The 12,867-nt window shown below is 42.3% G+C and overlaps 1 protein-coding gene across 39 annotated transcripts in view; it reads left to right on the top strand.

The window, feature by feature from the left end:
- Positions 1 to 12,867, top strand: part of LOC132379214 (CUGBP Elav-like family member 4) — an 816,081-nt gene that overhangs the window by 760,476 nt on the left and 42,738 nt on the right. For 27 of the 39 annotated variants that reach the window (XM_059946891.1, XM_059946889.1, XM_059946900.1 and 24 more), the window contains 3 exons: positions 1,986 to 2,065; positions 7,900 to 8,043; positions 10,768 to 10,912. In XM_059946891.1, the coding sequence (XP_059802874.1) occupies positions 1,986 to 2,065; positions 7,900 to 8,043; positions 10,768 to 10,912 (369 nt within the window). The remainder of the gene's footprint in view (positions 1 to 1,985; positions 2,066 to 7,899; positions 8,044 to 10,767; positions 10,913 to 12,867) is intronic. The other 12 variants (XM_059946924.1, XM_059946911.1, XM_059946916.1 and 9 more) reach the window with 1 other exon arrangement.

The raw sequence follows: 12,867 nt of genomic DNA, 5'->3' as shown, positions 1-12,867 counted from the left end.
TGATAGTCGGTACGTTGTTTGTATATGGGAAGAAATGTGAGCAACTATGGCAATGCACACAGTCACAGAGAGAACGTGTAAACTCCACGCAGGCAGCATCTGATTCAGGAGTGGGTTGTGGGAGTAGTGAGGAAGCTTCACCATTTTCTACAGCACCTTGCTCACAAATTGCTAACATTCTGATAATGCCGATAAACATCGGTTGTTTACTAATATACCATTTAATAGCAATCCTGATTCTCAAACAAAATTAGTTTTGAGTATGAAATTAGTTTTTAGCTTTCTCCACTGAGGTTAGGGGAGAAAAAAACCAGAGGACATGGGTTAAGGGTGAAGGGGGAAAAGTTTAAAGGGAACATTGGGGGGCTTCTTCACACAGAGAGTGGTGGGAGTGTGGAATGAGCTGCCAGATGAAGTGGTAAATGTGGGCTCACTTTTAACATTTAAGAAAAACTTGGACAGGTACATGGATGAGAGGTGTATGGAGGGATATGGTCCAGGTGCAGGTCACTGGGACTAGGCAGAAAAATGGTTCGCACAGCCAAGAAGGGCCAAAAGGCCTGTTTCTGTGCTGTAATGTTCTATGGTTCTATGATTATTTGAATCAGAAGCTGGTTGATTAATTGAAGATCCTTTAACGACCTTGTAGGCTTCATCTGATAAAAGGAAATATGTTTAATTTTATCCAAGATGTTTAGAATGAGTGGCAGGGAATTATTGTGGTCTTGTTTGCTGTGGTGATGTAACAATAAGCAGGGTGGGGAATGGTCTGGAAATGCTCTCACTTGCAAAGGAATTCAAAAACCAAAGGTCACTATCAGTTGCAATCAGGATTTTTAAGGGAAAAATCTTTGCACATTGTTGCTGGCTCCCCAGTTTTATGCTAAATGTTTATAACCTAACTTCATTCATTTACAAGGAGCTGATTGAAAAGGTAAGTGCTGGTAAGTTATTCACTTTTACTAATAACTGCAGTACCGGGGTGAGGCAGAGTCAAAGAGTTGAGGCCCAGGCCTGAGAGCATATCAAAGCAGCAGGGATTGGGTCCAAGAGGAAGGAATGACCTAATGTTTGGCCATTTTAAGCACCAGGCCAGAGGTGAAGGACCGGCTGGAGCTCAGCTCGCCTCTCCACGAGGTTTACTCACCCCTGCGCTGAACTGAGGCTGTGCGCTGCAACTAACAGGCTGCCGGATCGGCTGCATTGATGACTGGCTGCACGGCAATGGTCTCACTTCCATAAATTTCAGTTCTGACTGTTATTTCCTTACTTTTGTTGTTTCCACAATTTTCTTTTTCTGAACATTGGAAGTTTGACAGCTGTTTTCATGGGTTTTATTGGGCTTCTTCGTTTTGTGGCTGCCTGTACAGAGACGAATCTCAAGGTTGCATATTGTATATGTACTTTAAACTTTAATAACAGTACTTCAAGTTATCTCTAATCTAATGATTGTTTCTTTAGTGGTTGCTGGTGAACAATCAGAATGGTTTAACTGCCTATTTTATCCATTCAGCTGTGGCTTAGTTGACCTATCAGTGAGAAAGTCATAAGTTCAAGCCCCCGTCCTGAGATTTGAGTGCAGAAACCTCAGTGAAGAATCTAAGAATCAATGACGTCTTTCAAACCAAGTGTCAGACCAACCCCTCTCTAAAGTGGGTTAAGGGTTTTGACACTACGAGGAAAAACTTTCCCTGAACAATACCCATTCAAAAAGGCCTTTGACAAGAGACCATCAGAGTCCTCTCTCTTTGTACCATGAAAGGTAGTTACAACAAAGGGGATAAAGCTTAATTTACAGAAGGTTACATCAGTGGGGTTGGAGGGGTTGTAATGGAACACAAGAGCTGGCATACACAGATTGACTGCTTTCTGTCTTTTGCAATGTTCCTATTGTGTTACCTTGCTGAATATCATCAAAGTGAGTAGCTGCCACACAACAAGAAAATCTAGTCTGCAACCTTATTTCGTTCTTTCCTTCTACCCAGGCTGTGCATTTGTAAAATATTCCTCGCACGCAGAAGCCCAAGCAGCCATCAACAGTCTGCATGGAAGCCAGACTATGCCGGTAAGTCAGACACGAAAGCAAGCTCATGAATAATTTGTGGCATGGTGATTATGTTGTACTCTCTGTAAAGATTATATTTACTCATCTTGCGTTGATTCTGTGAATGCTTCCACAGCACGACTGCCTACAGCTGATTCATTAAAATAATGAGATATGTATTTGCTCGTCATCAAAGTCTGGGCCTCTGACAAATGCAACACCTCCTGTTTTCTGTTAAGAACTCTTGCAGGATTTGAGAATTTAGGTAACCTCTTTCTATCAACAGTGAAGTACATGTCTAATCTTCCAAAGAACACAAGAAGTAGGCCACTTAACCCCTTGAACCTGTTCTAACATTTGGTGAAGTCATAGCTGATCTGATCTTGGTTCCTCCTTTTCTCCCGTCTGTCCACTAAAATCCTCGCTTTCACTGTTGACTGCCTCCGCTATGACTTCACAGCACTCTGGGAGGGAAAATATAAGGAGGACCGGATGTTTCAATGTATAATTGGCATTTCAACTACCTCTTGATTCATTTGGGCTATAAAAGAGTTATGAGTCATGGGGATCATACAAGAAGGGTTGAGGACAAGTTCAGATCTGTTGTGACCTTCTTGAGCGAAAGACCGGGCCTGTGGGAGAAATGAAGGGCCAACTTTCAATCTCAGTTCCTTTTATTCCTTAATTTAGAAAAGTCCTTAATTTTCTCTCTATAAAAACCGCAAATGCCGGTGTCCAGGCACACAACATTTTGAGTCCATTTTGACATTTATTATAAGTATGGATGATCTGGTATTTCCAATACCCAGTCCCCCTCCCCACCAACAAAGGAAATGTTGCTTCATTGGGAGCAATTATAGGTGGTAGAGCAAAAAGGGTAAGTTATTCATAGTACCAACGCCACTCATGTGGCCTCCAGGGGTAATATACACCCTTCCATTGTTGAGGGTCTTCCCCTCTCCGACTCAGCTCTTCTATGCTTAGTAGAGGAAGGTGCTTAGACGGTGTGGCTCTTCCTCACAGATCCTTTGTGTTGGTTGCAGCTGACTCCATTTTGGTGTGGGGGGTGTTGGTGTTTTCCTAGTTATAGAGCATCATTGGCCATCTTGAAGATGTTTGGTCAATGTTATTTAAATGGTCTTTATTATATTACTGGCTCTGACCTGTCAAATAAACTGTGGCTGTGAGTGAAATATCAGAAATATATTACATCCATGAAATGGTGCAGCACAGGACAATACCATTTGTTCCATCATGCCTATCCTGGCTCATTGAAAGAGCTACACAATTAATAGCCACAGCTCCACAACCCTACCTTCTGTTTAAAGACAGACCAAACTGCTTAGAGTCATACTGTGGTGCAGTACATATACAAGCCCTTCAGCCCAACAAGTCCATGCCCAACCAGCTAAACTGTCATTAAATCTGCTTCTGTCACCCTATTAGCCAGGGTACTGAAGACCTTTACAACCTCCTGCAGTGCATTGGTGGTAATTCTCCTGATTTCACTCCAGAAAGCACTATAACATTTATGAAAGATTCAGCACAGATACTGTCAGATACCGAGCTAACGTGTGGCTGAGAAAGTGGTGTCGAAGGACAGGGAGAACATCCGGTAGACAGCATCTTGTACCTTTGTAGTTCTTCTGATCATGTCAATGTCTCTTGAAAGCTTCCCTTTTAAGTTTGTAGCTTTTTAATCCCACAGGCTGTGAGAACCCCTTAATTAAGATGGGAGTTTGACTCACGCTCTGTTCTGTTGATGGAGGATGCATTTCAGTCGATAGATATGAAGGCCTGTTGTGAAAAGAACTAAAGAATGGATTTTTTATTTATATGCCATCTTTGATGGATGCAAGATTTGGCAATTCACACAGATTCAGTCTGGCAATTTTTTTTCAGTTGAATAGCAGGAGCCAGAACAGGTTTCTGGGAAGCAGTTTTAAAACTATTATTCTGGCTGTCCTTTCACTTGGCAAACTAATAGCTGAACAGACATAAAAACTAAACAGATGTGTTGCCTGCATAACAGATGCTGCTAACAGGGAGGCTGGATCAAAGGTTGTTTTTATGTGGTACCTTTCTTAACCTCACAAAGTCTAACCCTGTGATGTACTTCTGAAGGGTGGCCATTGTTCTGATGCAAGACACAGTTTGAAATAGGTGTTCAGAATTTGTCTGACTTTTACAGTTCATTTTTTTTTCCTCTATCAGTTAATTGTAGAGCGTGGATTTTTTTGTTTGCGCTCAGCGCCCAGGGTCACAATAGAAACCTCAGCAGAATCTGAAATCTCAACCTAGCTGTGACAAGGTCAAGTACTGAAGCCCTCCATAGCACTAGGGGTACCAGATCAAGCCCGAGTAATGAGACTCCATTGCAATCAAAAGTCTCCAGAGAAGTTTCAGCTTTCTCTCTCGGCTTCCAAAGCTCCTTATTCTAGAGTCATTAAGGATGAAACGAAGAGCAAAAATATTCAATATTACCATCTTAAAAAACATGCAAATATTCTTAAATAATTTTTTATGCCTTGTTATTTTCTAATTAAATAAATAATTTTCACTTTTCCTGTGTTCAGTCCATACTCCTCAGCAAAGTCTATAAGCCAAAGAGAAGGGCAAGCAGATCCAGTGTGGTCCATTACCATTGCTGGTCCCCATGGAATACTCTACAGCTGAGATTAGATGGTATATCTGAAGTGACACCAAGGTAGCCCAGTAAAACTGAAGCCCGTGGGCATCAAGGGGGATAACAGTTCAGTGGTTGGTGACATAACAAGAACAAAGAACAGTGGTTCTGGTTGTTAGAAGTCAGTCTTCCTAACCTGAGGGTATTACTGCAGAACTTCCTCAGTGCAATGTCTGAGGCCAATTGGCTCCAACTCCTTCATGAATAAACTTTCTCCATCTTAAGACCAAAATTTGAAATGTTCGCTGATTGTACAGCATTCAATTTTGTTCCAAAATGAGGCAGACCATTCCTGTATGCAACAAGACATAGATAACAGTTGGGTACGAGATAGTAGAGTAAATGACAAGGTGCCTGATAACATGCATTATCGTGTGTAGTTCGAGCCGTCCCATTGCAGGGAGGGTGTGGAGGCTTTCGTAGGAGCCCAGAAAAGGATATATGAGCTATAAGGAGATCAAGGATAGATGGTTGGAGTCTCTTCTGATGATGCAGCTCATTATTACATTGAACACAGAACAGACAGCGCCAGATGAGTCCCTTCAGTCTACAATGTCTGCACCTAACATGATAACAAATTATCCAAGTCTCTTCTGCTTGCAACTGATCTATATGCCTCCATTTCCTGCATATTTGTGTGTCTATCTAAAAGCCCGGTAAACACTATTACCATACCTGCTTCTACCGGTACTCACTGACCTCCTGTTCCAGGCATCTACCACTCTCTGTGTAAAAAAAAGATTTGCCCCACAGATCTACTTTAAACTCCCCCCCCCCCCTCACCTTACATGCGCGTCCTCTAGGATTTGACATGTCTACCTTGAGAAAAAGATCCTAGCCATCTACCTTATCTATAACTCTCATAATTTTATAAACCTCCATCTGGTCACCCCACTGCTTCCCCCCCCCCCCAACCCCAACCTCTGAAATTAAATGTGGGTCAAGCTGCCAGCAGAAGTGCTACATGCAAATTCATTTGTAACTTTTAAGAGAAGGTTAGATAGGAACATGGAACATAAGGGTATGGAGGGCTATGGTCCGTGCGCAGGTAGATGGGACTAGGCAGAAAGGGCTAGCACAGATTAAATGGGCTGAACGACTTTTTTCTGTGCTGTAGTACTCTCCCGACTCTATGAATCTGAATGCAGATCAAGGATTCAAAGGCAGATAAGCCAAACAGCTGCCTCCCACAGCTGCCTTACCGATCTGCCATCCGGCCACTGATTCACTTGCACTCCGAGTCCCATAGGTTTCCAAATGCGTTCAATAACTGAGCGTCTACAACCCCTCGAATTCCAACAGTTTTCAGCACAATCAATTTGCTTCAGTCCTTTCCGACACTTGTATCAATTGGCTTCTAATGACTCATACTGGAAAGCTATGGGTTCAGAAAATTACCTGTGTAGGCAAAATATAAAGAAGTTACCATTTATAAAATGCTTTTCACATATTCATTTTAGCCCAGGCACTTTGAAGTCAATTAACTGCTTTGCTGATGTACTCAAATATTCTTAAAGTTCCAACTGTAGGAAATTTGTGCACAGAAAGCTCTCAGTTACAACAGAAGCAAATCTGGGGTTAGTAGCATGGTGGTGAAATGAATGGCCCAGTTGCTAGTGTTCTGGATCAATCACTTAGAGACAAGAGTTGATAACCTGCCATAGAAGTTGGGGAATTAAAACTCAAGGCAGTGTAGCTTGATTTTTGGCGGGAGGAGGCTTATTTAGTTAGGGCTAGCCAAAGAACAATTGGATATACTGTACATAAAAAAACAGTCTATCTGCTCCTTTAAGGAAGTAAATCTGCTATTCTTAACCACAGAGGTGATACCAAACCCAATAATGTGTTGATGTATTAGATTGAGGGTAATCCCAGATAGATTTTTAAAAAGTGACAGCGATGTCCCCATCCAATGTTTTATATTTACGGCTGTTTATATGTGATGTTGATCAAGGGTGAGGACCATGAAGTTAGATTCCACACTGTCATCTTTTCCATTCTCTCAAGGGAGGATGCATGGTGTTTGTTCATGAAAACAATTCTGACAAGAAATTAAATTGAAAGTGATGATAGTGCAGGAGACAAAGAGCACAAACTTTGGGATGTGTTGGTGTCAGTGAAAGCCATTTTCATTCTTCTGTACCAAAGCTGACCAGATGGTCTTCAATCTACAATCTCCTCTCCCAATACCAGTGCCAATTCTCCCCAGGCACTAATGCTTCAGATAATCCTAATATCCTACATAAAATGTCGGGTGGTTATGATTCAGCTTTATATTTCTTCAAGTTTATATTCATCTTTTCTAATGTTAGAAAGGAGACCATTTGGCCCATCGATTCTATCAGCACAATCACATCAATCTGCATCCCCCATTTACTTTTCTCTCACTTACTTCCTTTCAAATCCCCCACGATCACGCTCATTCATCTCCTACTAGCCAATGCACCAAGGGACGTCAAGAGTGACTAGTCAACCCACCGGCACACATGCCTTCAGGATGTGGAAGGAAATCAGAGCATCTTGGGGAAGCCCATGGTGACGGGGAATGCCTGCAAACTACATACAGACAGTACCTGAGGTCGTGATTGATCCCAGGTTGCTGTGGTTATGAGGCAGCATTACAACCAACAACACCCACAAGTCACCTTAGTATCCCAATCTATTAATCTATCTGCCTTATTGAACAATGGCATTTGGTGAGGTTGTGGGAGAACACATCACTACCTTAGTACTTTCTTCATTACAATATTTCCTTCTGAACTCAGCTTTCTCTCCTCGATTTCATGCTGTTGTTTTTTTTCACATAACAAGCCAGCCATTAATACAATCTGATTCCTGAAGTTTGGCAGATTCATGATTTACATGGAAAACTGGAAGAAATAACGGGTAACTTGCTTTCAAAAACAAAAATCTGGCTACAAAAATTGGACAGGTAGTGACTTCAGAAAGGATCATAATTCAACTACAAATTATTGAACCATAGTTGCAATAAGTCTCAAAGCCTGCATATTCATCTCTGTGATTGATCGGATGTCTTCCATAGAATATTTTATTTCTTTGCTAATCAAACGATAAAAAGAAAGTTACTGATCTGAATCTCACTGCAAACACGGGGAAGTGTTTGGCCATCTAAGAATGTCCCCCTGAATGTCTCTCTGCCTTCCTCTAGGGGGCCTCATCTAGCCTGGTGGTGAAGTTTGCCGACACTGACAAGGAACGCACGTTGCGTCGCATGCACCAGATGGCAGGGCAGCTGGGCATCTTTAATCCAATGGCGATTCAGTTTGGTGCATATGGAGCTTATACTCAGGCGGTACGTAACCCGGCACTGTGCCAGCTGCAATCAAAGTGGCGTTTATTGTCAAATGCACAAGTACATTTCTGCACAGGTGCAATGAAATACTGAGTATCTAAAACCTTGTGAAAAATGGCATCGTAATACCCAGGCTCCTGAGGCAGTGAAATGATTTCATATTTATTTACGTTGGCTGTCGGAATCTGTAGGTGTAGTCGGAATGCCGCAATGCATCAAGACTTGGTACAGGAATGAAAGAAATACACAATGAACGTCAACAATGATTTAATAACAACTTGGTGCACGCTTGTCTCACTGAATGGGATCTGAAATAAAAGTATGAGGAAATTTACTCTTCAGACCCAACACATCAACTACCCAGTCTGTTCTGTAGTTAATAAGTTAGAGGTGGTAGTGATAACATGGAGTGGGGAGAACAAGTGAAATTGCTATTCCATTGTTAGCATTAGATACAACTGTGATTATTACAGGCCATTTGTACTTACCCTGAGAGCATTCAGCTTCACCGAAGTAAACCAAATTCAGCCCATTAAATCCATGCCAGCTTAATGCAGGTTAACGATTGAGTCAAATTTATTGCTATGTGCACAAGTACAGCAAGGTACAGTTACTATGAGAAAGAGATTGTAGCAACATCACAGGTAATTCGATGCTGACAACACACAGAATACATACATAAATTAGACAATAGAGTGAAGAGAGAAGACTGTACAAAAAGAAGATATAAGTGAGAGACAAGTCCATGGCAATACAAGAGATGATCTCCATAGCCTTACATCATTTACCAATCCCACAAACATCCTACATTGGCAAAGGTAATTTCTTCCACAGACATATGCTCTTTTTACTTTTCACTGTCCTATTTAAACTAGACCTCCCAATATATTAATTGCAAACAAAAGAAAATCTGCAGGTGCTGGAAATCCAAGCAATGCGCACAAAATGCTGGAGGAACTCAGCAGGCCAGGCAGCATCTATGGAAAAGAGTACAGTTGAAGTTTCAGGCTGAACCCTTCAGCAGCACTGGAGAAAAGAAAAGCTGAGGAGTAGATTTAAAAGGTGGGAGAGAGGAGAGAGAAACACAAGGTGGTAGGTGAAACCTGGAGGGGGACGGATGAAGTAAAGAGCTGGGAATTTGTTTGGTGAATGAGATACAGGGCTGGAGAAGGGGGAGTCTGATGGAAGAGGACAGAAGGCCATGGAAGAAAGAAAAGGGCGGAGGAGCACCAGAGGGAGGTGATGAGCATGCAAGGAGATAAGGTGAGAGAGGGAAAAGGGATTGGGAATGTTGAAGAAGGGAGGGTGGTCATTACTGGAAGTTCAAGAAATCGATGTTTATGCCATCAGGTTGGAGGCTACCCAGATGGAATATAAGATGTTCCTCTGACCTAAATGTGGCCTCATCACGACAGTGGAGGAGGCCGTAGATAGACATATCGGATTGGGAATGTCCCTCTATATCTTTCACCAATCAACTTCTGAGCCCTTTAGTTCATCCCTCCCGTTTCAGGTTTCACCTATCACCTTGTGTTTCTCTCTCCACCTCCCCCCACCTTTTAAATCTACTCCTTGGCATTTTTTCTCCAGTGCTGCTGAAGGGCCTCGGCCCGTAACGCCTACTGCACTCTTTTCCATAGATACTGCCTGGCCTGCTGAGTTCCTCCAGCATTTTGTGTGTGTTGCTTATAAAATTTACTCAGGTGTGGTTCAACACATTCATTGGTCCTCCCACCACACCTCACTCTGTCCGACCACATATACCTTGACAGTTGTGCTTTAGTTTTCCTCAGTCGCTCTCCGTAAACTTCAATGCTGTGAGAATGAAAGTAAGTTACAAGCAATAAAACCCGAACACTAGGAGCAGGAGTAGGCCACCTGGCCAGTCAAGAGTGCTCTGCCATTCATCAAGATCATGACAGATCTCAAATTCAAAGTAAAGTTTATTATCAAAATACGTATCTATCACTTGATTCATTTTCTTGTAGGCATTTACAAGAAAATAAAGAAGTGCAATATAATTAATGAAAAACTATACATAAACAAAGACTGACAAACAATCAATGTGCAAAAGAAGACCAACTGTGCAAGCAAAAAATTACTGAGAGCATGAGGTGTAAAGTCCTTGAAAGTGAGTCTGTATGTTGCAGAATCAAATCAGAATTGTGGTGACTGAAGCTATCCATGCTGGTTCAGGAGCCTGATGGTTGTAGGGTAATAACTGTTCCTGAAAGTGGTAATGTGGGAACTAAAGCTTCTATATCTCCTGCCCAATGGTAACAGCGAGAAGAGAGCAGGGCCTGAATGGTGGGGGTCCTTGATGATGAATGCTGATTCCTTGGGGCAGTATTCTGTGATCTGTCCATGGAATCACGTTCACCTATCTGCCTTTTCCCCATAACCCTTAATTACCCTGCTACTTAACTGTGTCTTAAATATATTTAATGAGGTGGCCTATACTGCTGCCCTGGGCAGAGAATTCATCTCATGCAAAGCAGAAATTTAACCTGCTTGGAAACAACTGCTGTGAATGCATTGTATTTGCATGTCATGTTATTAATGCCACAAAGGACACTCAGACTTGACCCATTTAATGTGCCAATGAACACAGAGTAAACTTTATTCCAGCACTCGTCCATTTTGGGGTGTGCTTTCACTTCCTTGACGGTAAGGGTGGAGATCTCTGAGTGTGTATGTGATTCTTGGTCCTTCTTCTCTCTCCAGCTGATGCAGCAGCAGGCAGCGTTGATGGCGGCAGCGCAGGGTTCCTACCTGAACCCGATGGCTGCAATTGCCGCGGCCCAAATGCAGCAGATGGCAGCCTTTAATGTGAACGGACTGGTGGCCACACCGATGACGCCGTCCTCAGGTACGTCACTGACCTGTGCCCAGGGTCATGGTCTGCTCCCAGGACCCAGCAGTACTGACGCAGCTTTCCAATGGGGACACAAGGCATGCAAACACCAAAATCAGGAGCAATGAACAATTTAATGGAGAATCTGAACAGGTCGAGCAGCATCTAAAATATTACAGCACCCTACAGACCCACAATGTATTGTCAACATTTAAACCACACCGAGATTAATCTTAACACTTCCTTCCTGTACACCCCTTCAATTTCCTTTCATCCATCTGTCCATCTAAGAGTTTCTTAGATTTCCCTAATGCATCTGTCTCTACCATCACCCCTGGCAGTTTCATGCATTCACCACTCGCCGTGTAAAAGGAAACTCGTTTTGATACCCTCCCCCATACTTTCCTCCAATTATCTTAAAATTATGCCCTCTCCTGTTACTACTTTTGCCCTAGCATCTGTGGGAGGAAAGGAATTGTCAACATTTTAGAGCAAAGGTTTTGACCCAAAACATCAAAAACCCCTCCACCCTCTCCACAGATGCTGCCTGACCCATTGAGTTCCTCCTGCAGGCTGCTTGTAGCTTTGCCAATGGTTTGGGATTGAGCTAATATTGCAACTGATCCAACTAGGGTCTACTTGCACCCAGCGCTGAACTGATTGCCTCACTGCCAGATCACAATGAAACTCCTTCAATCTTCAGCAGATCTACTGAGCTGCACTCTTGGCTCTTCTGCAGAGCCGGACATGGTACAGTGGAGAATAATTGCCTCAACTCTGAGTCAGCAGTTCATGGCTGCACCCTTCCCTGGATTCCCTCCCGCAAGTAACTAGGCACAGTGCAAGTGCAAAAGTCTCAGTTGTGCCTTCCATTTCATGAGGCATCAAGAGGAAGCTTATTTTCCCTCTCCAATAGACATAGACTTATCAATCAGAAGATATTCCAGGTTTCCTTAACAATATTGTTACTGTATCCATTTTACCTGTAACAGAGAAGTTTAATCCAGAAATTTAACCTGCATGAAGACAACTGCAGTCAGTGCTACTTTGACACACTTGTTAATGCATTGTATTTAAGTGTCACAAACATGGGTGACCCAATTAGGTGGCAACATAGTGATGTAGTGTTTGGATGTTCTCCCTGTGACTACATTGGTTTTGCTGGAGTGCTCCAGCTGCCACCCATATTCATAGGACCTAGGGGCAGAATTAGGCCATTCAGCCCATCAAGTGTACTCCACCATTCTATAATGGCTGATTTATTATCCTGCCTTTTCGTTGTAATCGTTCATCATTCCTAATCACAAAGCTATCAACCTCCACTTTAAATATACCCAGTGACTAGCCCTCCACAGCCATTAGCGGCAGATTCACCACCATATGACTAAAGACCAGTATCCCAAAGATATGTGTATAATCAATCACATCGTTGCCCTTAATACGTAGGTGAGTGGTAAAATCTAGGGAATTATGGAGTGGGATAGAGGGGACTATGTGGGGTGAATAAAAATGGATTCGGGTAGGATTAATGTAAATGGATGTTTGACGGTTGGCATAAACTCGATGGGCTGAAGGGCCTGTTCCTGCACTGTATGTCTTCATGACTTTAAATGAGCATGGCAGCAATTTATCACAAGCAAATGCACTCCATGAACCTGAAATATGTAGGAAACACACTTATAGTGTGTTTCAAGCATTAGGGAATTAATTCTTGCAGGTAATATTGGAATGCCATCTTAATGTATTAATAAAGATCCAATGTGTGAACTATTAAACTTACAGCATTTAGTTAGCATTTTGAATAATGCATATTTAAACTTTGTGGGTGCTTTAATATTCTATTAATTTATGAACATTTCTCCAAATATTTTTAGTGCTTGGTTCTTCTCCAGTTCATTATACACGTGTGAGTTTTTCACAAACTGGAAATGTTGGCACCCAGGAGATATAATATGTTGATATCATCTAAC

The sequence above is a fragment of the Hypanus sabinus genome, chromosome 21, assembly GCF_030144855.1.
Source record: "Hypanus sabinus isolate sHypSab1 chromosome 21, sHypSab1.hap1, whole genome shotgun sequence".
NCBI classification, from domain to species: Eukaryota; Metazoa; Chordata; class Chondrichthyes; order Myliobatiformes; family Dasyatidae; genus Hypanus; species Hypanus sabinus.
This window is presented reverse-complemented; position numbering and strand designations above follow the sequence as displayed.